Genomic DNA, 24,956 nt, shown 5'->3' on the forward strand with positions numbered 1-24,956 from the left:
AGACCTATGGGATCAGGGGTCCCTACAACTTCATTTAACCTCAATTACCTTCTTCTTCTTCTTTTTTAGATTTTATTTATTTATTTATTTGACAGAGAACACGCGAGAGGGAACACAAGCAGGGGGAGTGGGAGAGAGAGAAGCAGGCTTCCCGTTGAGCAGGGAGCCAGATGCAGGACTCGATTCCAGGACCCTGAGATCATGACCAGAGCTGAAGGCAGAGGCTTAACAACTGACCCACCCAGGTGCCCCCTCAATTATCTTCTTAAAGGCCCTCTTTCCAAGTCACATTGAGGGTTAGAGCTCCAGCATATGAATTTGGGACTGGGGCATCGGGGGAGACACATAATTGAGCCCACAACAGTGGGTAACAGGAAAATAATAAGTAGAACCACAAGGAGTGAAGAAAGAAATGAGGTTGGAGCAGCAGACACGATCCAGCTCAAGCCAGGCCTTCGAGGCCCTAGGAGGAGACTAGCCTTAGAGGTTCAGAGAGGTGACTCAGTTCATAAAGGTTAAAGCCTACAGTTCATAAGAGGCTCATGTATACAGCTGATTGGACTCCAAAGCTCATGGCATTCAAAACTACTCGGGAGTCCTGAAAACCAGGTGGAAATGTGTGTATTTCATTTTACCAGGAGAAAAATGGAGTTTAGAGAGGCAGTGACTCACCCAAGGTCCCATAATAAGTGGGAGAACTGAGGTTTGCAGAGCTTTCTGCCTCCAAAGCATGGCTCCTTTTACATGTTCTGCTAGCCTTGGGCCATGACCAACTGCATTCACTCATTACTTCATGCACACATTCAACTAGGACATTACTTCCCCACACCTGCTTTGTGGTAGGCCCAGGGCAAGACCCTGAGGATGTAGAAATGAAGAGAGGACATGGTCCATGACCTCAGAAAGCTCAGCCAGCAGAAAAGATAGCCAGATGAACAAATGCCAGCACTGGGGAGAGGTCTGTGGAAGGTGTTAGAGAGTTCGGAGGAGGGAAAACAACTGTTCCTGGCATAACTGGGCAAGATTTCCTAGAGGAGCAAAAAGAGATCTTGGAACCAAACCCTTGAAAGATCTGGAAGAGCAGAAGGAAAAGCTCAGTGTGGACAGAGTGAAGGAGGTGGGCGCTCTCCAAGGAGGAGTGAGGGACGGTTGATGAGGTCAGATGTGGAAAGCTCTGGCTGCCAGGCCAGAACTCAGAGTTAATTCTGAAATTACTGGAAGGCCCTGAAGGAGCTACATTAGGGGAATGCCTTGGCCAGGATTCTAATGGAAAGTGTCTCTGGCAGTGGTGTCCAAAGACTTGAAGTCCTTTGAAGAATCGGTTGCACAGGGGTGCCTGCGTGGCTCAGTGCATTAAGCCTCTGCCTTCAGCTCAGGTCATGGTCTCAGGGTCCTGGGATCGAGCCCCATATTGGGCTCTCTGCTCAGCGGGGAGCCTGCTTCCCCCCAACTCTCTGCCTGCCTCTCTGCCTACTTGTGATCTCTCTCTCTCTCTGTCAAATAAATAATTTAAAAACCTTAAAAAAGGGACACCTGGGTGGCTCAGTGGGTTAAGCCGCTGCCTTCAGCTCAGGTCATGATCTCAGGGTCCTGGGATCGAGTCCCACATCGAGCTCTCTGCTCAGCGGGGAGCCTGCTTCCCTCTCTCTCTCTCTCTGCCTACTTGTGATCTCTCTCTCTGTGTCAAATAAATAAATAAAATATTAAAAAAAAAAAAAGAATCAGTTGCACAAAGGGGTGTCTGAGGGCTCAGTGCTTAAGTGTCTGCCTTTAGCTTATGTCATGACCTCAAGGTCCTGGGATCAAGCCCCAAGGTGAGCTCCCTGCTTAGCTGGGGGTCTGCTCCTCTCCCTCTGCCCCTCTCCTGTCCCTTCCTCCCCTGTTCACATGTAGAGTGCTCTCTCTTTCCCCAAAGGAATAAATAAAATCTTTAAAAAAAAAAATCAATTGCATGAAAAAAAGAAAAAGAATCAGTTGCCCGAGCTAGTAAAGAAAATTGATGGCCCTTCCATCTCTAATCCTATTATGACTTTTGGTCCACTTAGACCCTGGGAACTTTTTTTTTTAACCATCCCAGTCCAAGCCTTCAACTCACTTGTTAGAGACACCAATCTGCTTCCTTCCTCTCTGCCAACACCCCTCCCTCCCACCAAGGTGATGGGGCTACAGTAGGGGCTCGGAATAAGGGTGTGCAGAGAACTGAGGTGCCGAAGCCTCCCATGGGGGGGGGGTAGCCAAAGGGATCCAGGAAGTGAGAACTCCAGGTATTCTTGGTCTTGGCTTTCCCCACCCGTTTGAGCATCTCGGCTTCCTACACTGCCCGCCCCCTCATTTGCCACACTCAACTTCCTGCCCCACCAGAGGAAGTGGGGAGAGACAACAGGTGCAGCGACAGCCAGCAGGGTCATGGTGAGTCCTCCTGCCCCAGAATACAGGCATCTCTGCCCTCAGCCCCCAACCCCCAAAGTAGCCAGGCTCAGGTCAAGCCACAGTAGACCGACTTCTCTCCCGCAAGGGCAGGTTATCCTGCGGGCCCTGCCTGCCGCTCCCAGCAGCCTCATTCTGTGTGCCCTCCCACCAACAGGACAAGGAGTATGTGGGGTTCGCAGCCCTCCCCAACCAGCTGCACCGCAAGTCCGTCAAGAAGGGTTTTGACTTCACACTCATGGTAGCAGGTCTGATGGGTTTTGGACGGGGGACCAGTGGTGGGGCCTGGGAGTGGGCTTCCTCCAGAGACCCGGGCTGTCCCCTCCCCTGACCAGGTGGGAGGGTCTGTCTTGTCTACAGGGGAGTCAGGCCTGGGAAAATCCACCCTCATCAACAGCCTGTTTCTCACCAATCTCTACGAGGACCGGCAACTGCCAGAGGCCAGTGGTAAGACCCTCCTGTCCCCCCCCAGGGACTCTGTCTCTCCCACCCCCATTTGGCTCTTCCCCTGACCTTCTGGGGACTTGGGCAGCTCGTTGCTTTTCTCTGAGACTCCCCTGAAAAATGGGTGGTTCTGAGAAGGGAAAAATGAAAATTTGTGATTTTCACAAATTTTTCAGGAAGATCTAAAAACTGTGATTCTGAGAAGGGACATCAGTCCCGGCTCGGACCCTTACCCGGCCCCCTGGCCTCTCCCCATCCCCACAGCTCGCTTGACACAAACGCTGACCATTGAGCGCCGGGCTGTGGAGATCGAGGAGGGGGGTATTAAGGTGAAGCTGACGGTGGTGGACACACCTGGCTTTGGGGACTCCGTGGATTGCTCAGACTGGTGAGGAGCAGGGGAAGGAGCGGGGACCAAGCTGCCTGATGTGGCTGCTCTGTGAAGACGAGCGCTCAGCTCCAGGGCTGGTCCGCTCTGCCCTTGCCCTTCCCAGAAGGCGGGGGCTGCCGCTGGGGGCCACGTGGCCCGGAGTGCCCGTGCATCCCACATCGGCCTACACCCTGCTGACCTCTCCGATGTCTTTGGTTGGAGCCCAAGACACTAGTGCCTACCCCCATAGTCCTGGCTGGCCTTGCCCCTTCCTGGCCCTGCAGCCGCTCTTCTCTGACTGGACTCCCTCGCCCCACACCCCAGCTGGCAGCCTGTGGTGCGCTACATCGAGGAGCAATTCGAGCAGTATCTGAGGGATGAGAGCGGCCTGAACCGGAAGAACATTCAGGATTCCCGTGTTCACTGCTGCCTCTACTTCATCTCCCCCTTTGGCCGAGGGTCTGGGGGACACCCTGGGGGGTGGGGGTATTTGGGGAGGGGCAGGGAGGGTTTCTGTGGCCTAAGGCTGAGCCCTGACCGATATCTCCATGCAGGCTCCGGCCCCTAGACGTGGCCTTCCTCCGGGCAGTGCACGAAAAGGTCAACATCATCCCGGTCATTGGCAAAGCAGATGCCCTGATGCCGAAGGAAACCAAGGCCCTCAAGCAGAAGGTATGTCTGGTGACCTCTGGTTGCTTTGCCCCATGTGAAGCCAGAAGTCATTATCACATCTGAGCTCGGCTTTGACTTCTTTGATCTTGGGATTGCCTTTGGGAAGCCTAACAGGTCAAGCTACACTGTGGGAGAAAGTTTCCAAGGAAGGCTGAAGGAGCAGTGTCCCTGGAGGCCCGAATACAATCCCCAGACTGGATACTTGGCTAAGGCCTACTTGAGGGTGGCAGCAAAGACTTAATGACTCCTGACATCCCTCTAGCCCTGGGAGAATGACGCGCCTTGTGACTTCAGAGGCCCCTCCCACTCTTTCTGCTTAGGCCTCTCTGCCCAGGGCCTTTGGTGTCTCCCTCATCTTACAATCTTTCCAGGCCTCAGTCATCCCTGTTAGGGTGTCTTTGTCTCTTTTTCACCATCTATATCTCTCTCATTGTCTGAGATTTATTTTTAAGATTATTTCTTATTTTTATTTATTTTTTTAAGTAGGCTCCACGCCGAGCGTGGAGCCCAACACGGAGCTTGAACTCACGAACCTGAGATGAAGGCGTGAGCTGAAAGCAAGCTGGATGCTTAACCCACTGAGCCAACCAAGCGCCCCAAGATTTTAAGTCATCTCTACACCCAATGTGGGGCTCAAACTCAGAACCCTGAGATCAAGAGTCACATGCTCTACTGACTGACCCTGCCAGGCACCCCTCTGAGATTCTGGTTTGGGGCATCCTGTATGTTACCATCTCTTTCATGTCTTCCTCTCTGTCTCTGACCACCGGGAACCTGTGTCTCACTGGGTCCCGCCAAGCAATGTCTGCAGCTCACCGCCTCTGTTTCTCACCGTCTGTGCATGTCTGCTTCTAGATCCGGGACCAGCTGAAAGAGGAGGAAATCAACATCTACCAGTTCCCTGATTGTGAGTCTGATGAGGATGAAGACTTCAAGAGGCAGGATGCAGAAATGAAGGTGCAGAGGCAGAGGAGGAAGGCTCAAAGAAGCGAGGGAGGCGGATGTGGAGGTGGAGGCTGACAGTGAAGTTTCCGCGGGGTGTGTGGGGGGGTGGCGTGTTCCAACGGTGATCCCTGACTCCTGCCTTCCAGGAAAGCATCCCTTTCGCAGTGGTTGGTTCCTGTGAGGTTGTGAGAGACGGCGGGACCCGTCCGGTGAGGGGACGTCGCTACTCCTGGGGTACCGTGGAGGGTGAGTATGGTGGGCGCGACTTGTGAGGCCAACAGGGAGCCCAGAACGCCTCTGAGTCAACCGCACCCAACACATGAAGTCGGGAGTCCTAAGAGCCAAAAGAGGGGTCCTCGGACTTCAAACCCTCACCTAGGGCGGGGGCAGGACTCGGGCAGACCCGACCCGGCCAGTAGGGCTGGACTCAAAGCTCCCTGACGCTCGCCGGTCCGCCCCGCAGTGGAGAACCCACATCACTGCGACTTCCTGAACCTGCGACGGATGCTGGTGCAGACCCACCTGCAGGACCTGAAGGAGGTGACCCACGATCTGCTCTACGAGGGCTACCGGGCCCGCTGCCTGCAGAGCCTGGCCCGGCCTGGGGCTCGTGATCGGGCCAGTCGTAGGTGAGAGCCCGACCTGAGTCCCAGGGGCTCCCAAGTTCCGGCCCTCACAGTCCCGGACCGGCCTTCACCCCCCAGACCACTCTCCAGAATCCTTCCCCGCCCACTTTGCTTACGCCTCCTAGACCCCAACCTCGCCCCACGCCCCGCCCCGCTCCTGCGACCCACAGCGGAGTGTCCCGCCCTTGATTCCCTGTCCCTTCCCCCCCGGCCCCTAGTAAGCTCTCCCGCCAGAGCGCCACAGAGATCCCGCTGCCCATGCTGCCTCTGGCAGACACCGAGAAGTTGATCCGCGAGAAAGACGAAGAGGTGAGCAAGGATCTCTCTTCCCCCTTCCCCCAAGGCCCCAAGTCCTCTTCGAAGTCCCTCTCTGGCCTCCCCGACCCCACGCCCACCATCTTGCCCCCGTACAGCTGCGCCGCATGCAAGAGATGCTGGAGAAGATGCAGGCCCAGATGCAGCAGAGCCAGACTCCGGGAGAGCAGTCGGACGCTCTCTGAGGACCCCGCCCCGCCCCGCTTTACCTCGGCTCCGCCTTCAGCCGGTCTCCTGACCAATCCTGGAGCCCCAGCCCGAGAGGCCCGCCCCGGCAGGCGGCTCGCGGGCGGACGGACGTGCCCCGTCCCCAGTCTGTAGCCCCGCCTTTGGCCCCGCCCCAGCCCCAGCCCCGCCCCTGGCCCCTCCCCGCCGCTTTTCAATCAAGCTGTGACTTCAGTAAAGCAATTTCAGGGATGGGGTGGCTCAGGCTGTCCAGTGTGGGACCCTTAATTTCGGCTCAGGTCACGACCTCGGGGTCCGGGATCTAGCGGCCCTGGGCTCCCTGTTCAGCGGGGAGTCTGCTAGATATTTTCTCTCTCTCTCCCTCCCTCTGCACCGCCCCCCCCGCCTTGCTCGCGCGCTTTCTCTAATAAATCGGTAGATCTTAAATAATAAAAAATAAAAGCAGTTTCCCTGAGGCCACGCGAGTCTTCCTTTCCCAGCGGGAGTAAGTGGCGGGTGTAGCGGGTGGAACGGAGCCGCCCCACCCAGACCTCTGGGCCACGAATCATTCACTCGTTGGGCGCTGGCTTCCTGCCGGGCGGTATTTCAGCCCCGCTGTCCCCCCGGAGCCCCCCGCCCACAAACTCACTGAAGGCGCCACCGCTAAGAAACAGAGACCAGTTTAGTTTTATTAGAGTCGGGATCGGGTGGCTGCAAGGCATTGGCCAGCGGAGGCCTAACAGGGCCCCCTACTCCTGGTCCTTGGCGTCACCATGCGTGATGACGTAGCAGATGTTCTTGTAGTCTACGTTGCCTCCCACGTCGGGGGGGAAGGCTGCCCACATGTTCCTGATCTGGGGAAAGACGTAGGGGCGACTCCGACGGGTTCTGTCTGCTGCCCTCCCCCTTCCCTCTGCTTCCCCCGGGCCCCCTCCCCTGCTCACCTCTTCCTGGGAGAAGCGATCACACTGCGTGGTAAGCAATTCCTCCAGGCTGGAGAGAGGTGACATATGGGGAGTTGAGATTGGGCTTCGTGGTTCCTTTCCACTCCCTCCCACCTCATCTGGTTGCCATTCCTAGTATCAGCTTGAAAACCGAAGTCACGCTAGATCCCTCACTGGTCTTCCAAAGAGTCTGGCCTCCGAGTGTTTGCTCTTCCCCTCCTATATGTGCTGTGAAGATGTAATCCTATTGCCCATTTCCACGGTCCTAATTTTTCCCTTAGCCCCTCCATCATACCTAACATCTGGTAAGAATTTAAGGAGGCTTGGGCACCTGGGTTAAGTCTGCTAAGCAGCTGCCTTCGGCCCAAGTCATGATCCTGGGATCCTGGGATCCTGGGATGGAGCCCAGCTCAGCAGGGAGCATGCTTCTCCCTTTCTCCCTATCCCCACTGCCCCCCATGCTCGCTCGCTCTCAAACAAATAACATCTAAAACAAACAAACAAAAACTTAAAAAAAAAAAAAAGAATTTAAGGAGGCTTTGTGTGCCAGAGAAGCTGGAGGGGTCACTTACAACTGCTTCTTGATGGTGCCCTTCCCCTCAGGGTCCAGGACCTTGAAGGCGCCAGTGATCACGTCCTCAGGGTCGGCACCTGGAGGATCAGAAGGCACATGAAGCTGAAGAGTGGCTGAAGGGTCTGTCCCTGAAAGGTCCTGGGAGAGGCAGCGGGGGGCTCAGACCCTGGACACCTCATTCACCTTTGAGCTTCTCTCCAAACATGGTCAGGAAGACGGTGAAGTTGATGGGACCACTGGCTTCCTTCATCATGGCATCTAGCTCCTCATTCTTCACATTGAGGCGCCCTGGAGCAGGGTGGGGCAAGCTGGAGTGGGGTCCCATGGCCAAGGGTTGATCCTTCCCATAAATTCAGATCATCCCACCCATTTTTCGCCTGGGTGGACTGAGGCCCAGCGTGGAGCCAGCAGGGCTGAAACCCAAGGCTTCTGAATTCCTGGTACTCGGAAGCCTTGAATCTTTACAGGTGGGATAAGGGGCTCACCCATGGCCGCGAAGGTGTCCCGCAGATCCTCCTTGTCGATAATGCCATCCCGGTTCTGGTCGATTACCGTGAAGGCCTGTGGAAGGCAGGGGCAAGGAGAGGTTAGGTGCCCCGTGGCCAGGCTTCAGCATCTTTACCCCAGGCAGATCAGATTCTGGTCCCCAGCCAGCTGTTCCCTTGCATGCCAAATGCGGAGGGGAGCAAGGAGTTCTAAGCCCTTCCCCTCCCCCCAAACAGGTGCACATTCCGGGGAGGCAGTATTGGGGGGAGGGGCGGCAGGGGGTCAGTCTTCAGTCTCCCTTCTCCCCTTACTCACCTCCTTGAACTCCTGGATCTGAGTCTGGTCAAACATGGAGAAGACATTGGAGCTTCCGCCTTCTGCCACTGCCCTTCTCTTGGCCTTCTTGGGTGCCTGGGGTGGGGGTGAGGAGTGGGCAAAGGGGTCCATGAGCTAATGCCTCCTCCTCTTTGGAGGCAATGGATTAGATTCAGGGTTCTTTGAGTTGAGTCATTTTTTAAAAGCAACGCTTCTGGCTTTAGGCTTTCCCCACCTTATGACCTCTTTGCTGAGGGGACATGCTTTGGTGCAACCCCACATTCGTATCCTCCATCCTTCCCAACAACTGGGACTCAACAAATCCCCTTCTCAGTGCCCTGAGCTTGCCTCCTCTGAGTCCCAGACTCGCTGTGTGACCCTGATCTACTCACTCAGCCTGTCTGAATCTCTGCTCTGTCATTAATAAAATGGGAGTTGGAATCCTTGCCTGACTGATCCCAGAGGGTTTTAGGAAGGGGGGGTGCAGGAAGCTATGGAGCATGCATTGAGAGGGATGGGTCTCCTGTGTGTGGAGAGTCTGGGCATATGATCCTTGGCAGACTTAAGCAGATTTAGACCATGGTTCTGTATGCTCCTCATTAACATTGCCAAGAAAGAGAGGATTCATCTGTTTCCTCTTACTGGACTGGGAATTGGCTACTTTCTTTTAAAAAGTGAGGCTGCCTTGAAGTCAGAGGGATCCGGGTAGGGGCTGGGGGATTCTTACCATGTCTTCAGTCTCCTGGGGGCAAGGCTGTGGCTCTGGCTGGAAAGGAGCAGAGTCAGCCTGTGCCTGTCCCTCTGGGGTTATATAGTCCTGCCCCAGGGAGCCCTCAACATACCAGGGTAACCTTAGCCTTGTGGGTGCCCACCCCAGTTACCAAAATAGCCCAGCTCAGGGCCTCTCCTTTCTTGGAGGGCCGGCAGCAGCTGGAGCCCAGGAAGGGAGGAGGGAGTGGGTCTCGGGATACATGTCTCCCTAGGACCTGGGCAGGAAAGGATGTTCTCTTTCCCAAAAGGGGGCTCGAATGTGCCAGAGTTCAGAGAGGAACCAAAGTGAGGTACAGTACTGGGAGAAAGATCGAACAGGCCCCTGTACCCCTGAGTGGGATGGGTCCATATTTATTTATTTATTTACTTATGTCTAAAACACTCCTTGTTTTGAAATTAACATTTTTCTGTTTCCATGTATTTGTATTTTTTTAAAAAAAGATTTTTATTTTTAGGTCATCTCTCCACCCAGTGTGGGGCTCAAACTTACAACCCAGAAATCAAGAATTGCATGCTCTAACCAACTGAGCCAGCCAGGCACCCTATCCAGATTGAAAGCCAGCAAAATTACTGAGGACTTACAGTATGCCAGGCACTGGCCTGTGCTTCATGGGTGCCCCTTGGCAAGCACAGCTCCCACTCCCATTGTGGGAGTTCACAGTCAAGTGTATGTGTGTGGGGTGCTGATAGAAGTGAAAGGGAGACAGCTGTCTGGGGAAGCTGAAGAATCAAGATGGTCTTCTATATCCCCTCTGGTGGAGGCAGGGAGGATGTTTTGAGAAAAGATGCCAAGTATGGAATGACTTGGGAGAAAGAGGCTAGACTGCCCGGAGCAGAAAGCCTGCACTGTGATCCCGGGCTTGGTGCTTCAGCTCCCGGGGCCCTGTTTTCCCCATCCCACAGAACTTGTGGCTAGGAACGCTATTTGGAAACAATTTCATGAAATATAGTCATTCCAATTAATACTTATGCTTTGCCTTGGTGCAGGTACAGCCTAGCTGTGGAGACAAGATAAAGGGAGAAAATGACATAATAGCCGATTAGGAGCACAGAAGTACAGGGCCCCTGTGTGGGAGGAGGCGATGACTTCATGAAGGCCAGGAGAAGTGAGTCAGGTCAAAGTGGAAGGGCAGGCCTAAGCGGAGACACAGATGGACAAAGCCCTAGAGGAGTGAAAAATCAGGTCGCCAGAACGGTGTTGGGACTGGAGCAGAGGGTGTAAGCTGGAGACTGAGAGGGCTGAGGACTGAGACCTTGGCAACCTTGGAAAAGTTTGAAACAGGAGAACACAATCTAACATGCATCTATAATCATTTCCTTGGATCCTATTGTGAAATTTGGAACTCAGAGGAGGAGGTCAAAGCACCAAGAGGGACACTAGTTGGTCACCTCCTCCCAGGTGACTGGGATGGCCAGTGGTTCCTTTCTCTCCCTTCTGGGCAAGAACCACCTCGGCTGACTGTGTGACTTTGAGGTACCCTCTCCCACGGAAATAGTGGCTGAGGAAACCCCAGGAGGCCAAGGTTGGCAAGTACACCCATCTCCTCCTTCTCTTGCTCCCTCTAGGACCCAGTGTCCTGAGGAAGGTGCCTCCTCCCTTTGCCCTCCTCCAGGCTCATGCCGATGTCTCTAAGACATTTTCTTTTCTGGGCACTGGGGCTCAGCCACCTGTTGCCTCTAAGAAAAGAGAAGGAGCCACCCTAAACTTAGCAGCTGCCCTTGGCCTCCTACACTGGCTCCTCCCTGCGTCAATCGACAGCTGTCTCACCTTATATGGTTACCATGGGGGTCTAGGCCCAGGGAGGAGCCCACTTAATCCTGGGTTCTGCGAGGGGAGATAAGCTCCAAAGAGGGGAAGGGAGGAAGTGCTCAGGTAGCTTGGGTCAAATGGAAAGGGAGGAAATTGAGGAGAAGCAGATCAGGAGCTGTATATCTAACCCAGACACTGAATGGAAATACACAGGATCTGGGTCTGAGTTGGGAGTGAGTAGCCTAAGAGGACTCAGAAACCAAGGAGGACCTGGGACATTGGGAGCTAGGCCTGACTGAACTTTCAGGAGGTGGACCCTTTATGGAAATTGGGGACCTCTAACCCTGAGGCTCAAAGAGATGGGGGTCAGAGAGAAGAGGGACTCCTAAAGTCAGGACTCTGTGTTTGTCATGTATGGTAGTCTGGGGGCTCATGAGATTGGGGTCTGCATCTCAGCAGAAAATGAGAGTATAAAGAGGTGTGGCGGTGATGGGAGAGGAGTTGATGGGTCCCAGATCCCCCAAAGAATAAGAACACAGATACAGGAGTTCATGGTTTGGGGTCTAGGATACCCACTACAATGTGGGGGTGGGGGGCATTGAGAGGATGAGGTCCAAGGAATTAGAGCCTGGATTCTGGGGAGGAGCTGAGATAGATTGGGGAGGGGCTGCTGAGGAGAGGAACTTAGGGCTTGGGATTCCTATAGGAAACGGAGGATCCAGGGAGAAGGGACGCTTAGGGGATGTGGGGGCTCTGGTTATAGTCGTCTGGGCTTTGAATGTTGAGGCTGGTTGCGAGCCTAGAGGAAAATTAGAGACAACGTGAAGGTTGAGGGTACTTGATCAGGCCAGTGGATCTCTGATGGGACCTCACACACCGCCAGAGCGAGGCGGCTCTGGATGCAGAATGGGAGCCCGGGGGCGCTAGTCGGTAGGGCTTGCGGCTCTCCATCCCGGGGTGAGTTCAAGCCCCACCTGGCTCACTGGAGAGAGAAAGAGAATGGCAGCCCCAAGAAGGACTCAAGCCGAGCAGCACGGCCCCCTTATTGGCTAAGGGCTGCTCGAAGGTCCGCGGCCCCCGCCTGCTCTCGGCGCTGTCCCCAACTGTCACCTCCTCCTGCGCCTGTCCCCGGTTGTCACCGATGTCCCTGGGCCGGCACCGCCTGCTGGCAGCGCCCCGACCCTCTGGATGCTGCCATTGGCTGAGACAGCCGTCTATCTTCCCTCTCCGCCGCTTAAGCGAGGGAATACGCTCATTGGCTGACGATGCAAATTCAAGCAAACCTGGCCCGCCCCCCCAGCTGTCATTCCTTCTTGACCTTCTTGGGAGACGGGAAGAATTCCGCAGCTCTTCCTATTGACTGCGGTTGCTGTCTGTCACCGCCCAAAGATTCACCGCTGTCTGTCAACTTGCCCTCCGCCGACTGCCGCTTTTCATTGGCTCCCGTTTTACTGTTTCCAGCGGCCGGGCTCGCCTCTTCTCGCGCAGCTCCCGCCTCCTCCCGCGGTCACTCACCCTCCAGCCATTTTTATTGGCCAGAAGGTTCAGCTTCCCGCTTTTCTATTAGTTACCCCTTTGGTTCCGCCTCCTCCTGCCTTCGCTCGCCCTCTCATTGGTCTTCTAGCCCTCCCCTCCATTTCCTCTTCCCAAATTACCCAGCCCCTTCCCACCGCCAACCCCACCCACCCTTCCAACCATTGGCAGAAACCCAGTTCCCTCTCTCCTATTATTCGTCCAAACCCTCTGACGAGGCGGGAGGAAAAAAAGGAGCGCGATGGGACTGCCCGCGCGCAGGCGTGAAACGCCGAACCGCTGGCCGCTTAGCCGGCTGCGGGGCATGTGCGCAGGCGCGAGGTCGGCCGCTCGCCTGAAGCAGGAGGGAGGGGGCGGCCGCGAGCGAGCGCGAGCGGTGAGAGGGCGCGAGCGGGACCCCCGCGCCTGGCGCCCCGGGACCCCTGCCACGCCTCCGCGCGCCCGGCGGCGGCCCGCGCGCCGCCCCCGTCCCCGCCGCGCGCCGGGCCGCGCCCTTCTCCTTCTCCCCTTCCTCGGCGGGCGGCGCGCGGCGGCCTGAGGGGCGGCGCCTTCTGCGGCCGCCCCGGCGAGGGGATGTGAGGGTAGGCCCGCGGCCATGGAGACCGGCCCGGCGCCCCTGGTGGCCCCGCCGCGCCGTCATGGCGCCCCCGCCGCCCCCTCGCCGCCGCCCCGCGGCTCCCGGGCCGGACCCATCGTGGTGGTGGCCCCGGGGCCGCCAGTGACCACGGCCACTTCGGCCCCGGTCACCCTGGTGCCCCCCGGGGAGGCGCGGCCCGCCTGGGCGCCGGAGCCCCCGCAGACGCCGGCCCCGGCCCCGACGCCGGCCCCGGCCCCGGCCCCGGCCCCGGCCTCGACCGCCGCGAGCAGCACGGTAGTGGTGCTGACGCTGGAGGCCGCACCCGAAGCCGCGAGGGCGCCGGTCTCCCCCGGCTCAGAACCCCCGGTGCCCGCGGCGGTGGCCGGAACCGAGACGCCCATGGCTTTGGGCCCGGGGGCTGACTCTCCGAAGACGGAAGAGGCTAGACCCTCCCCCGTCCCCGGACCGGGGACCCCCACCGGGACCCCCGCCCGGACCCCTTCCAGAACGGCTCCTGGGGCTCTGATCGCCAAACCCCCGCTTGCCCCCAAGCCGGGAGCCACAGCTGCCTCGGGAGTGACTGCGCGGGTTGCAGCAGGGACAGCGGGACAGGTGACAAGTGGACATGGAGCTGCAGCGGCGACATCGGCATCCACCGCACAGGCTCCAGAGGACCCCTCAGGGCCTGGCCCCGGCCCGTCCGGGACGTGTGAGGCTCTGGTAGCTGTCGTGACGGTCACCCCGGCTCCGGAGCCTGCTGAAAACTCTCAGGACCTAGGCTCCACGTCCAGCCTGGGGCCGGGCATCTCTGGGCCTCGAGGGCAGGCCCCGGACACTCTGAGCTACTTGGACTCTGTGAGCCTCATGTCTGGGACCTTGGAGTCCTTGGCGGATGATGTGAGCTCCATGGGCTCAGATTCGGAGATAAACGGGCTGGCCCTGCGCAAGACGGACAAGTATGGCTTCCTCGGGGGCAGCCAGTATTCGGGCAGTCTGTGAGTACCCAGGGGGCGTCCAGTGGGACTGCTTCAGGGGAGCAGAGGTTGGGGAGGAGGAAATGACACGCCTTGCCCAGACTCTGGCGGCCCGGCCTCCTTTGAGGCTGCAGGGGAGCGGCTCCGGCAGAGGAGTGAGGTGCGCGGCGTTCCCGCTCAAGCCCGGAGCATCCTGAGGTTCCCATGGCGCTTGCGTGTTGGAGTTTCAGACCAGGTGCCAGGAGTTCGGGGTTGGAGCTGTGCTTTGGGTGTGTCCGGTGCTCTTGAGCTGGCTCTTCCCTATTTCCGTGCCTCGGTTTCCTTCTCTGTAAAGTGAAAGGTTGAATGACACCATACCTAAGGTCATCCCCGGTCCAGCTATGGGCCAGATAGTCTGGAAAGCTGGCTGGGCAGGGTTGTGGTGCAGCTCGCTGGTGCCTGCGGGGAAAGGAGGGATGCAGGCATCTCCCCGCCCCGTAGCCCTAGGTCTGATGGGGCCTGATGGGGAAGTCGTGGATGGAGGGGAGACCCTGAAGGCAGGGCTCTTGTGCACAACAGAGAAGGGCGGTCTTGTGTTCTTACTTAAGGAAAGGGGTTGGGGGAGGCCTCTTCCTCATTTCCTCATCTCCGCGGCCCGGCTTACTCTTTCCTAGTTCCCTCCAGGGGCCTGAGTCACTCCTGATGGAGGAGTGTGATCGCCTCTGACTCCTTCCTTCCCTCTCTCTGGGTCCCGCGCGTTGTTCCTGTAGCCCTTCACCTGCTGGGCCGGTCAGCCTCCAGCACCGCCCGAGCACCCCGGTGCCAGACCTGTGCTGGGTGCTAGGGATGAAATAGTTGTGTCAAGGTGCTCATCATCCAGAGGGAGAAGCACATCCTTAAAGAGTTGGTTTCGGTATGTGTTAGGGTTAGCCTAGAGATCATCACAGGATTTTCTGAGCATCTAGGGAAGGGACCCACTAGAAGTCCGCGGAGGCTGGTGGGAATGCTGAAGAATGAATAGGATTTAGTTGTGTATGTGCGTGTTGGGGTGGGGGGCACCTGCCTGGGGTTGGGGGAAGCACTTGGGAGGATAATCTAAGCATGTTTTATAATCCCCAAAATAGAAAATTTTTGAGCACCAACATTTATGGTCTTAGGAAGGCACCGAAGTTTGACCTTGGTGTTTTCCCATGCACAGAGGAGGCATTGTTGTACCCAATTTATAGGTGAAGAAACAGGATGGAAGTAGTTGAGTGAATTACCCCACTCACATCTGGATCTGTGTGATGGGCTTCTTGTCAGTACTGTGCTGCCCTAGGGAACTTGGACTGAATTGGATTTTAGTGAGCCCCCCCTTGTGTGCTAGGCACCGTGCTGGTTGCTCTTTCTAATGCTTTGTAATTTTGTCCCTCTAAAATCTATCATCAGGGCACCTGGGTGGCTCAGTCGGTTAAGCATCTGCCTTCAGCTCGGGTCATGATCCCAGGGTCCTGGGATTGAGTCCCACATCAGGCTCCCTGCTCAGCCAGGAGCCTGCTTCTCCCTCTGCCTGCTGCTCCCCCTGCTTGTGCTCTCTCTCATGCTCTCTCTGTGTCAAATAAATAAAAATCTTTTAAAAAATAAAATAAAATCTATCATCTGGGCTGGAGGAATATACTTCTGAGGCAAGACTGACTGAGGTACATGTTACCCTAAAAGCTTGTCGCTCCCCACTGGACACAGGATAAAGTCCCAAGTGCTTTATTTTGCAGATAGGCTCCTTAGTATCTGGCTTTGCCAGCCGTTCTGGTCTTCTCTCTCACGACTGCCTACCACGTACTTAGTCCTGCGGTCCTGTCGGACAGCCGGGCTGTAGTCTCCCCTCCTAGTCCGGCTTCCGCACCTGCCAGGAACGCCTTTCTCCCCCTTCTTGCCTTAGTATGTCCTGTTTAGTCCTTCATGGCTTATGACTCGATGTCTCCTCCTCCAGGAAGCCGTTTCTGGTATCCATTGCTCCTACTCCAGTCGGTGTCTCTTCTGCGCAGTTTTTCTCATTGCCTTTCCCATACTCCATTGTAATTATCTGCCTTGCAAGCTTGTGACCTTCTTGAGGGCAGGAAAGATATTATCTTATTCTTCTGATCCTTAGCAGGGTTTGGAACTGACTTTGGATGGAAATTAATGAGAGGTGTTTAAGGGGCTCCTAAGACAAAAGAAACTAGTATTTAATGAGCCCTCCCATTTACCAGTCCTTTATATAGTTTCTCAGTAATCCTCTCATAACTTTGTGATGTAGGTGGCGACATCCATTTTTTATAGAAGAGGAAGAGACGCAGGTTATCACTTGCCAAGATTCCCCAACTTCTAGTGGACGGACCTGGGATTTGAGCTCAGGTCTGTCTGGAACCTCAAGCTCGCTCTTCCATTCCACCCACCTCGTGGTGCGGGCTCCTACAAGTAACTGTCTCAAGGCTCATGGGGCATCTTGAGTGTGAGGCTGTGACAGAGCAGTGAGCAAACTGTGGAGGAAAACTCCTGTACTTGGGAATCGAGGGTGATTCCTGGAGGGATTGTAGACGGCCAAGGAGATCGCAAGAGTCTGACGGGGGAAACTCACATAGTTGCTTCTAAGGAGCAGAGAAATCTATTTGTTCTCTATTTTATTTTGTGGATAATTATTGTTGTTACTGAGCACTTACTGTTTGCTCCCTCCTATGACCTCCGCCTTACAGATGCCGAAATTGAGGCTCAGAATTCGGTGACTTGCCCAAGGTCACACAAGGAATGAGTGGTAAAGCTAGAACCTGGACCCAGGTCTCATGCAAAGTGTGGTTTTTAAATATTCTGTATCCTACCCCCCAAACTTGTATGTGCCATAAGCAGGATTTGAACACACCCAGCATGTATAGAGATCCACCATGAGAGCTCAACCTTTGTATAGAGATTCCTTCCAAAGAGAAGTCCTTTCTGTGTGGTGAGCAAGGCTCTTGGATGGCTAAGCGGCCAGATGTCCTGATGGCTTGGTAGCTCACAAAATGCTTTTGCATCCAGTCTCTCATTTGAAACCGGGGAGGTGGCCTGCTTCAGTTCTTCCAGCAGTCCCTGCTTTACACTACTCCTTCTGACCCCTTCCGTGTTCCCTTCATCCTGCAGAGAGAGCTCCATTCCCGTAGATGTGGCTCGGCAGCGGGAGCTCAAATGGCTGGAGATGTTCAGTAACTGGGATAAGTGGCTGTCACGGCGTTTCCAGAAGGTTTGGAAGGCTGAGTGGTGGGCAGGCCAATGGGGCCGGTTGTGGAGAGGTCCGGGAGGGCTCATGTGCTCCGGGGAAGCCGTGTTAGTTCTTGCTCTCTAGACTACACTGGGGGCAGGTGGTGCTTGGGCCTGGGGGGAGGAGCAGCTTTGCTGATAGAAGGCCAGGCCAGGTCCAGTGGCGTCCAGCCAGTGGGATGTGTGAGGGGTGTGCCAGGAAGCCCGAGGGCTGCTGGGGAAAGCCTGGAGGCTCTGCCAGCCCCTGGAGCTGCTGCCCTGCCCGCCGTTCTGTCTTAGGTGAAGCTGCGCTGCCGGAAGGGGATCCCCTCTTCCCTCAGAGCCAAGGCCTGGCAGTACCTGTCCAATAGCAAGGAACTCCTGGAGCAGAACCCTGGCAAGTTTGAGGTGTGTCCAGGGTATGGGGATGTGACATGGTGTGAAGGGTATCATCAGTCCCCCAGATCCTGAGATCATCCCTGCTGTCGCATTGCAGGAGCTGGAACGGGCGCCTGGGGACCCTAAGTGGCTGGATGTGATTGAGAAGGACCTGCACCGCCAGTTCCCTTTCCATGAGATGTTTGCTGCTCGAGGGGGGCATGGGTAAGACGGCCGGACCGCGTGCGTCAGTCAGCAAGCGTTGGTAGAGGGCTCCAGTGGATACAGGGCTGGGTTGGAAGTGGTTCTTGCTCTCCAGGGCTTGTAGGAGGGCGGCGCTTAACGGGCTGAGTGTCAGGCCATACTGAAGGAAACGTCCTGGGAGGAAGATTCTGACTTGGAATCTTGGGGGGCTGCTGGAGGGGGGACAGGAGGGCACAACAACATACCGAAGAGGTCGCATTTGCACTGGGTTTTGAAGGACAGATGGGAGCAGAGCAGGGGCAGGTTTGTCGTGGCTGGGGGTTTCTGGAAGCTCTGTCTGGGGTGTGCAGTTGGGTAGAGCTGAGGCTGGAGAAGCAGTTTAGGGCCAGGTCACCAAAGGCCCTTAAAAACGTGCCAGGCACTTGTACTTCTGTTGTATCTACTAGGCTTCCCCGAGATGTGTATATATCAGTCCTTAGTAGTATGCAAGATGGTATTAAGTGGTTCTCAGGTGGACTTTCTTCTTTAGTTGGTTCATCTTTTCAGCAGATACTTAATTCCTGCTGTCTGCCAGGCACTGGTCTAGCCACAGATGACAGCAGTTAACAGGAGACAAAAACTCCTGCCCCTATGCAGCTTACTACATTTTAGTGGGGATAGACAATACATAAGGAAGCCAAAGAAAAAGTATGTTGCATGTGAAATGGTGGTAAGTATGAAAGAGGAGTTTAAAACCAGAAACGGGAATGGAGAATGAGAATGGAGCTGGAGTTACAAGTGATCGGATCTGTGTTTTAAAAGGATCATTCTGACTGCTGTGCTGAGAATAGACTATAAGGGGACAAGGACAGAAGCAGAGACCCGTTAGGAGGCCATTTCTGTAATCCAGTAGTGAGATCATGATACATAGACCAGAATGGTAGCCGTGGAACTATGAGGAGAAGGTATATATTCTGAAGGTAGAGCCAGAAGGGTTTGCCAGCGGATTGGATGCGGAGTAAGAGGGAGCGAGCGAGAGAGTACAATTCAGGCTGACTCGGAAGGTTTGGGGCCTGAGAAACAAGAAAAATGGAATTTTATATATTGATGTGGATGGGGAAGATGGGGGAAAAGAGGTTTGAGGGGTACGTCAGGAGCTCAGTTATGGAATATGAGGCTTGAAATGCTGATTAGATGTCCAGATGGAGACGCCGAGTAAGTCGGATGGACGTCTGCCGCATCCAGGTCGGGGACTTGGGCAGAAGTTTAAAGTGGAGGTGAGCTGGAGATTGTCAGCTTCCAGATGGGACTAAATCTCACCCATAGGACTGGATGAGATCATCAGAGCAGCAAGTGTAGATATAAAAGGAAGCTCAAAGACTGAGCCCTGCAGCTCCAGCATTTTCTGGAATGGGAAGATGAGAACGAACCAATGAGGGAGACTCGAAACAAACTGGAGAGGTAGAAGGAAAACCAGGGCAGTGTGATTTCTGGAAGCAAATTGAAGAGGGGTTTCAGGTCCAGCTGCTTGAAATCCTGCTGATGAGTCAAGTCAAGTCAAGTCTGCAGATTGACTTCGGGACTCAGCACAGTGGAGGTCATTGGTGACCTTGATAAAAGCCGTTTTGTGCGGGGCAGTGGGTTAAAGCCTGACTGCAGAACGGGAGGAGAGAGCTTGATGGCAGCGAGTCTGTACCCTGAAGTGTTGCTGAGTAGGTAAGGAGGGAAATGATGTGGTGTTTGGAGGGGCGGGGGGGGGTGGGCAAGAGACATTTTTTTTTTTAAGCAGGAGGAAATAACAGATGTTGGTATGCCAAGGGGAATGATCTAATAGGGAGAGGAAATCTGATGGTGCGGGAGAGGTGGGAGCTGGCTGGGGTGATGGCCCGTGTAGGTGAGAGCGGATGGGCAGCGGCGCCCAAGAGGAAAGGCTGTGTTTGGCCAGGATCACAGACATTTCTCCCAGAGCCACGGGGGAGGAAACAGGGACACATGCAGGGAGGCAGGTGAGTGAAGCCTGGGAGCTTGTGGGCATTCCGTGTCACTGGAACAGGTATTAGAGAGAATAACTAGTGCGTCCAACCGGTCCTTTCATGGATGCCGTTGCAAAGCGGAGAAAAGATGCTAAATGAAAAAGAGCGGGGGGTATGCAAACAAAGCACAAATGAAGATCACACTTCAGTGACTACATTTTGGGATAGAAGAGGTCATTTTTATGTTTTTCTGGGTAAGAAATGAGGGTTTGTGCTACGGAATGGCTGCGGAGGCTGAAGGAACAGGCACGAATGAAATTCAAGAGGTGAGATTTGGTGATGAGCCACTGGAACTGAGGAAGGCCTCTCTTTTCCAACGTGGGGCTGACAGAATGGATTCCCAGACGCAGTGATGGCGCACCTTCAAGAGAGGAGCGGGGTCGAGGGCAGGGACTTGATCCTTTTGGTTGCAGAGACCAGAGAAAGGTCTGAGGCACAGCTGGCTCCCCAGGCCTTCTCCAAGAACCAGGGCCCGCTGGACACAGTGGTGGGGACCTGATTCAGTCCAGTGAGGCAGATGAGGCGGGCCCTGCCCTGGGAAAGCCCCTGCCCTGGGGTGCTAAAAGCATTCAGACAGTGTGACAGGAGGGCTGATGGCTGCAGGCAGTGGAAGCTTCCCCAAGAAGGTGACCTTGAAGGTCTACGCGATGGCGGCAGATGAAGAAGGGAGAGAGCACAGCCTGTGCGGGGGAACGGGTAGGGAGCAGGTGGGGTGTGCAGGCAGGGTGTGAGGCTGCAGCCTGGAATGCTTTGGTTATGGTCGGAGTCTTTGGCTTCATCTCGATGGGCGGCACTCGGAGCATCAGTGGAGGCATGTGGTGGCAAAGCTCTGAGGTTAATCTGGAAGTGGGTCTAGGCAGGGTCTGGAATGGGGCTGGGCAGGGGGAGCAGGCTTGGTTTGGGGCAGAGACCCCCCAGCCCCTGGGATTGCCCTCATCGTCTTCCCCAATACCCACAGGCAGCAGGACCTGTACCGAATCCTGAAGGCCTACACCATCTACCGGCCCGATGAGGGCTACTGCCAGGCCCAGGCCCCTGTGGCCGCCGTGCTGCTCATGCATATGCCTGCGGAGGTCAGCATCCCCTGGTCCTGGGAGGGGAGGGCCCGGGAGGACCTGGGCCTGCAGCGGCGACCGGGGAGCACTCTCCTCCGTTTCTCAGGCCCCATCTCTCCCCCGCTTGCTCTTGCCCTCCTCAGCAAGCTTTCTGGTGCCTGGTGCAGATCTGTGACAAGTACCTCCCCGGCTACTACAGCGCAGGGCTGGTGAGTGTGCAAAGGCTCGGGCGCCCCAGGCCGCGGGGAGGTCCTTGTCCTGCGCATTTGTCCCTCCTCCCTGCGCCTCTCCCCCCCGAAGTGAGGATCTCCTCCCAGCGGCAGGGCTGCCCTGAGGGGGTCCCCGTAGACCCCCTCATGGCTTCTCCCACCCGCAGGAGGCCATTCAGCTGGACGGAGAGATCTTTTTTGCGCTGTTGCGCCGGGCCTCCCCACTGGCGCACCGGCACCTGCGGCGGCAGCGCATCGACCCCGTGCTCTACATGACCGAGTGGTTCATGTGCATCTTCGCCCGCACCCTGCCCTGGGCGTCCGTGCTGCGTGTTTGGGACATGTTCTTCTGTGAAGGTACTTCTGCACCCGTTCAGCCCACGGCAGGGCCTGGGGTTTCAACAGTGGCTGCCAGAGAGGGGCATGCTGCCGGGAGGTACGCCAGGGCCTTGGCTTCCCTGTATGTGGTGTGGGGGCCGGAGAAACTGGGGCCTGGTCTTGGCTCTGCCATCAGCCCGAAGTCTACTCCCTCCCGGGAACCTGAAACCCAAGGCAGCTCCTTTCCCTCCGTGGGGCCTCCATTTCCTCATCTGTGAGGACGGCAGTAAGCTGGGCATAGGGGGGCTGCGGTTCCAGCCCTGATCGCTTGTGCTCTCTTTTTCCGCCTTCCCAGGCGTCAAGATCATCTTCCGGGTGGCCCTCGTGCTGCTGAGGCACACGCTGGGCTCAGTGGAGAAGCTTCGCTCCTGTCAGGGCATGTACGAGACCATGGAGCAGCTGCGCAACCTGCCCCAGCAGTGCATGCAGGAGGACTTCCTGGTGCACGAGGTAGGCCATGGTGGCCCAAGGCCACGGCACCTGCTTCTGCCTGTCCCCACCCTCCCCTTCCCCTTCCCCTGCATCCTGCTACCCAATCCTTCTCGGTCTAGGTGACCACCCTCCCGGTGACGGAAGCACTGATTGAGCGAGAGAACACGGCCCAGCTCAAGAAGTGGCGGGAAACCCGGGGCGAGCTGCAGTATCGGCCCTCTCGGCGACTACACGGCTCCCGGGCCATCCATGAGGAGCGGCGGCGACAGCAGCCACCCCTGGGCCCCTCTTCCAGCCTTCTGAGCCTCCCTGGCCTCAAGAGCCGAGGTTCCCGGGCAGCTGGGGGGGCCCCCTCTCCACCCCCTCCTGCCCGCCGGGCCAGTGTGGGGCCTGCCCCAGGGCCTGTGGTCACCGCTGAGGGACTGCATCCATCCCTTCCTTCGCCTACTGGCAACAGCACCCCACTGGGTCCCAGCAAGGAGACTCGAAAGCAGGAGAAGGAGCGGCAGAAGCAGGAGAAGGAACGGGAGAGGGAGCGGCAGAAGCAGGAGAAGGAACGGGAGAGGCAGGAGAAGGAGCGCCAGAAGCGGGAAAGAGAGCAGGAGAAGGAGCAACAGAAGCAGGAGAAGGAGCGCCAGAAGCAGGAGAAGAAGGCCCAAGGCAGGAAGCTCTCGCTGCGTCGAAAGGCAGATGGGCCGCCGGCCCCCCAGGATGGTGGGGACAGGTCCTCGGCATCTGAGGCCCGGCAGGATGCTTACTTCTGACCTCTGTCTTAGGGCTGGACTGCATGGCCTCCCTCTTCCTTGGTCAAGAGCAGGCCCGGCCTGGGGCAGCCGTGAACAAGCCTGGAGCCCTCACCTCCAGTTGGGCCCGGCTGGGGTCTCTGTCAGTCCTGCCCCGGTTCCCTCTGGGGTCCGTCCCAGGTGCAGTCCTGATGGGCCGTTTGTCACCTCGGAGGTGACTTGGCAGTGGGAATCAGCAGTTTCCAGATTCTTACACCAGTTGCTCCCCTTATCCGTGCGTGGAGCGGGGTTCCTTTTCCCCTTCTTCAGCTCTGCCGGTCCCGTCTTCCTGCCTGGGGCCAAGGCTCTCCTCGCTCTCCTTCTGGACATCTCTGTTGTAATTATGTACAGAGGACCTGGGGGGTCCAGGGTGGGTGTGTTCTCTGTCTTCTGTCCTTGAGTTCTTCCCCAGTGTTCTTGCACTCACTTATTTAAAGGGACACGCGCTGGAGCAGGAAACGTCCCCCCCCACCTGCCATCCTGGCTCTTTCCTCTTCACCCACCTTCCTGTGTGTTCTCAGGCTTCTCCTGCTTTGTCTCCGCCAGGATCCCCACCTTTCGCCTTGTTTCCCCTCCAGCCCCTATCTGGGGAAGGGGTCTTCCCTTGAGCTCCAGGGGGTGGAACCCAATGTTTACATTCTCTTCTGTCTCTGCTCCCACCCTGTGCGGCGCTTTGAGGAATCAGAAAAGAACCTGCTGTTGTACCTGGGCTTGTCTCCTGCTTTGTTATTTGACAATGGGGGGCAGAGTAAGGACTGGACAGGGGGTGGAAAACAGTGAGTAAGCGGGATCTGGGTGTCGACTGCAGCAGTTGGCTGGTCTTGGCAGGTAGGCACCTCTTGGCCTTTGGTCCATCTTTCAGTCCCTCATCAACAGCTCTTGGGCTCCGGCCCCTCCTCTGCCTGGGATCTGTTGCTTCCATTGTTACTGGCCTGGGGCCTTCCACGTACGACCTGCAGCACCCGGATCTGCTTCCCGAAGTGCTCGTGCAACTCCTGGAAGCTGGAGGGGGTACTGAGGGTGGCTAGGAAGCCACAGCCCTCTGGGGGTGAGCTGGGCTCTTGGCCAGCTGCCTGGCAGAGCTCCCGGTACTGGGCCTCCAGGGTGGGTAGGAGCGCCACCAGCTGCCTGCAGCTCGCCCCAGCCAGCGCCCACAGCCAGGCTCCCAGCTCTTCCTGATTTTCTGCTGCCAGCTTGTAGGCCCGCCCCCCTGTGCCCTCAACCCTGGGGGTCAGGATGGTAAAGGCATGGGGTTCTGTGGCCCCAAGGCGTGGCTCCACCTGGCAGTTTTCCAAGAGAATGAGGCCCAGGGGTGTGTGGTCCGCTTGGCTCTCCAGGTAGAAGAGGAGGTTTCCCCGGAGGATGAACCAGCGGCGTTGATAGCTGGTGTTTCGGGCTCCCTTCTTTAGCAAAATGCCCTCCCGGTCTGGAGCCTGTGCTCTGCAGCCGCGGAAGAAACTGAGCACGGACTTCTGGTGCAGTTTCATGGTAATCCGATCTGAGAGTAAACCCTGGGGCGGCAGAGGAGAGAGGTGGTCCTAGCCCAGTGAGATTTAAGGCTGTCCTCCAGAGGTAGCGGTCCTGCCCCCACGGCACTGGGACCCACACCTCCCACCTCCAGCTCTGCCCCTTGGGCCAGTTTACAAACAGGGCAGGGGCCGCTCGCCTGGGCTCCTGTCTACCTGCGGCTGCGGTCTGAGACAGGCACTGGTGCCCTTTTGCAGGCCTACCTGAGGTCAGGGCACAAGAGACGTCTGGCCTGAGTACCGGGCACAGGTACCACCGCCACCTTTCCGGCGACTCCCCACCTCGCCAGGCAGGAACTGGCCCGGGGGCAGGCGTGGGGTCAATGACTTCCCCTGGGTCCTAAAGAGAGCGGAGTTCCGCCAGCGCCCCCAGAGCCATCCGGGGCCGCCGCCGGGAGAAGAGCAAGGCCGAACCTCGGAGTGGGAGTGGACAGAGCTGGACCCTGAGAGGAAAGGCAGGATTCCCAAAGAGATGGCGAGGGGCGCAAAGCTCTGGGCCAGCCCTGGGCAAGGGGGACAACCCTGGAAAGGGAAACGGGCTGAAACCCACGGTCCCACTTCGGTCCTCCAGGCACGGCCCCGGGCGCCCCTTTCAGCAGAGGGCGCCCCCATTCCTCCCCAGAGCCTCTAAGAGCTGTAGGAGGGAGTCGAAACCGCATCCGGCCGGCCCTCTCGTCGGACCGGGGTCTAGGCGTTCAGGCGGCCCTCGTCGTGGCCATTGTCGCCCGCCGCGGCTCACGTCACGCTGGGGAGGGCGGAGCCGTCTTCCCCGCTCAGGGCGCACTTCCGCCCGCTTCCCCGCTAGTCCTCTCCCGCGGGGGGAGCCACTTCCGGCTCCCGCGGGGGAAGCCACTTCCGGCTCCCGCCGCGCCCTCGCAGTTCTCT

General features: G+C 57.0%; 4 protein-coding genes across 5 annotated transcripts; 2 read left to right on the forward strand and 2 right to left on the reverse strand.

Moving 5' to 3' along the window:
* Nucleotides 1–2,201: 2,201 nt before the first annotated feature.
* SEPTIN1 (septin 1) lies at nucleotides 2,202–6,440 on the forward strand. The gene is made up of 11 exons (XM_032327851.1): nucleotides 2,202–2,409; nucleotides 2,585–2,675; nucleotides 2,788–2,874; nucleotides 3,136–3,259; nucleotides 3,566–3,700; nucleotides 3,796–3,913; nucleotides 4,769–4,870; nucleotides 5,005–5,104; nucleotides 5,322–5,487; nucleotides 5,703–5,793; nucleotides 5,898–6,440. Exons 1-11 carry the CDS (start codon nucleotides 2,407–2,409, stop codon nucleotides 5,982–5,984), a joined length of 1,104 nt encoding a protein of 367 aa, XP_032183742.1. The 5' UTR covers nucleotides 2,202–2,406; the 3' UTR covers nucleotides 5,985–6,440.
* A 188-nt stretch (nucleotides 6,441–6,628) lies between these two features.
* On the reverse strand, nucleotides 6,629–9,118 carry MYLPF (myosin light chain, phosphorylatable, fast skeletal muscle). The gene is made up of 7 exons (XM_032327882.1): nucleotides 9,011–9,118; nucleotides 8,284–8,379; nucleotides 7,968–8,043; nucleotides 7,666–7,770; nucleotides 7,481–7,559; nucleotides 6,909–6,957; nucleotides 6,629–6,818 (listed from the first exon to the last, which is right to left on the reverse strand). The coding sequence occupies exons 1-7, from the start codon at nucleotides 9,011–9,013 to the stop codon at nucleotides 6,714–6,716; spliced, it is 513 nt and encodes a 170-aa protein (XP_032183773.1). The 5' UTR covers nucleotides 9,014–9,118; the 3' UTR covers nucleotides 6,629–6,713.
* Nucleotides 9,119–12,820: 3,702 nt separating this feature from the next.
* Nucleotides 12,821–23,254, forward strand: TBC1D10B (TBC1 domain family member 10B). Of its 2 annotated transcripts, XM_032327836.1 has the most exons (9): nucleotides 12,822–13,909; nucleotides 17,000–17,099; nucleotides 17,396–17,503; nucleotides 17,592–17,698; nucleotides 20,648–20,762; nucleotides 20,888–20,953; nucleotides 21,121–21,310; nucleotides 21,627–21,781; nucleotides 21,883–23,254. In XM_032327836.1, the coding sequence occupies exons 1-9, from the start codon at nucleotides 12,933–12,935 to the stop codon at nucleotides 22,525–22,527; spliced, it is 2,463 nt and encodes an 820-aa protein (XP_032183727.1). In that variant the 5' UTR covers nucleotides 12,822–12,932; the 3' UTR covers nucleotides 22,528–23,254. The 2 variants fall into 2 exon arrangements, with proteins under 2 accessions (XP_032183728.1, XP_032183727.1); XM_032327837.1 differs by lacking the exon at nucleotides 20,888–20,953 and having other exon boundaries at nucleotides 12,821–13,909.
* LOC116580959 (sesquipedalian-1-like) lies at nucleotides 23,245–24,891 on the reverse strand. Its single transcript, XM_032327880.1, has 2 exons — nucleotides 24,276–24,891; nucleotides 23,245–24,056 (listed from the first exon to the last, which is right to left on the reverse strand). Exon 2 carries the CDS (start codon nucleotides 24,030–24,032, stop codon nucleotides 23,415–23,417), a length of 618 nt encoding a protein of 205 aa, XP_032183771.1. The 5' UTR covers nucleotides 24,033–24,056; nucleotides 24,276–24,891; the 3' UTR covers nucleotides 23,245–23,414.
* Nucleotides 24,892–24,956: the final 65 nt, after the last annotated feature.

This window comes from Mustela erminea, chromosome 20 (genome assembly GCF_009829155.1).
Source record: "Mustela erminea isolate mMusErm1 chromosome 20, mMusErm1.Pri, whole genome shotgun sequence".
Lineage (NCBI taxonomy): Eukaryota > Metazoa > Chordata > Mammalia > Carnivora > Mustelidae > Mustela > Mustela erminea.

Coding starts and splice junctions, on each gene's coding strand:
- SEPTIN1 (XM_032327851.1), top strand. Junction 3,701..3,795: donor ATCTCCCCCTTTGGCCGAGG/GTCTGGGGGACA, acceptor ATCTCCATGCAG/GCTCCGGCCCCTAGACGTGG. Junction 5,105..5,321: donor CTCCTGGGGTACCGTGGAGG/GTGAGTATGGTG, acceptor TCCGCCCCGCAG/TGGAGAACCCACATCACTGC.
- MYLPF (XM_032327882.1), bottom strand. Junction 7,560..7,665: donor GTTTGGAGAGAAGCTCAAAG/GTGAATGAGGTG, acceptor CTGATCCTCCAG/GTGCCGACCCTGAGGACGTG. Junction 6,958..7,480: donor GGCACCATCAAGAAGCAGTT/GTAAGTGACCCC, acceptor ACCTCTCTCCAG/CCTGGAGGAATTGCTTACCA.
- TBC1D10B (XM_032327836.1), top strand. CDS start 12,933: ATGGAGACCGGCCCGGCGCCCCTGGTGGCCCCGCCGCGCCGTCATGGC. Junction 13,910..16,999: donor AGCCAGTATTCGGGCAGTCT/GTGAGTACCCAG, acceptor TTCATCCTGCAG/AGAGAGCTCCATTCCCGTAG. Junction 17,504..17,591: donor AGAACCCTGGCAAGTTTGAG/GTGTGTCCAGGG, acceptor GTCGCATTGCAG/GAGCTGGAACGGGCGCCTGG.
- LOC116580959 (XM_032327880.1), bottom strand. CDS start 24,032: ATGAAACTGCACCAGAAGTCCGTGCTCAGTTTCTTCCGCGGCTGCAGA.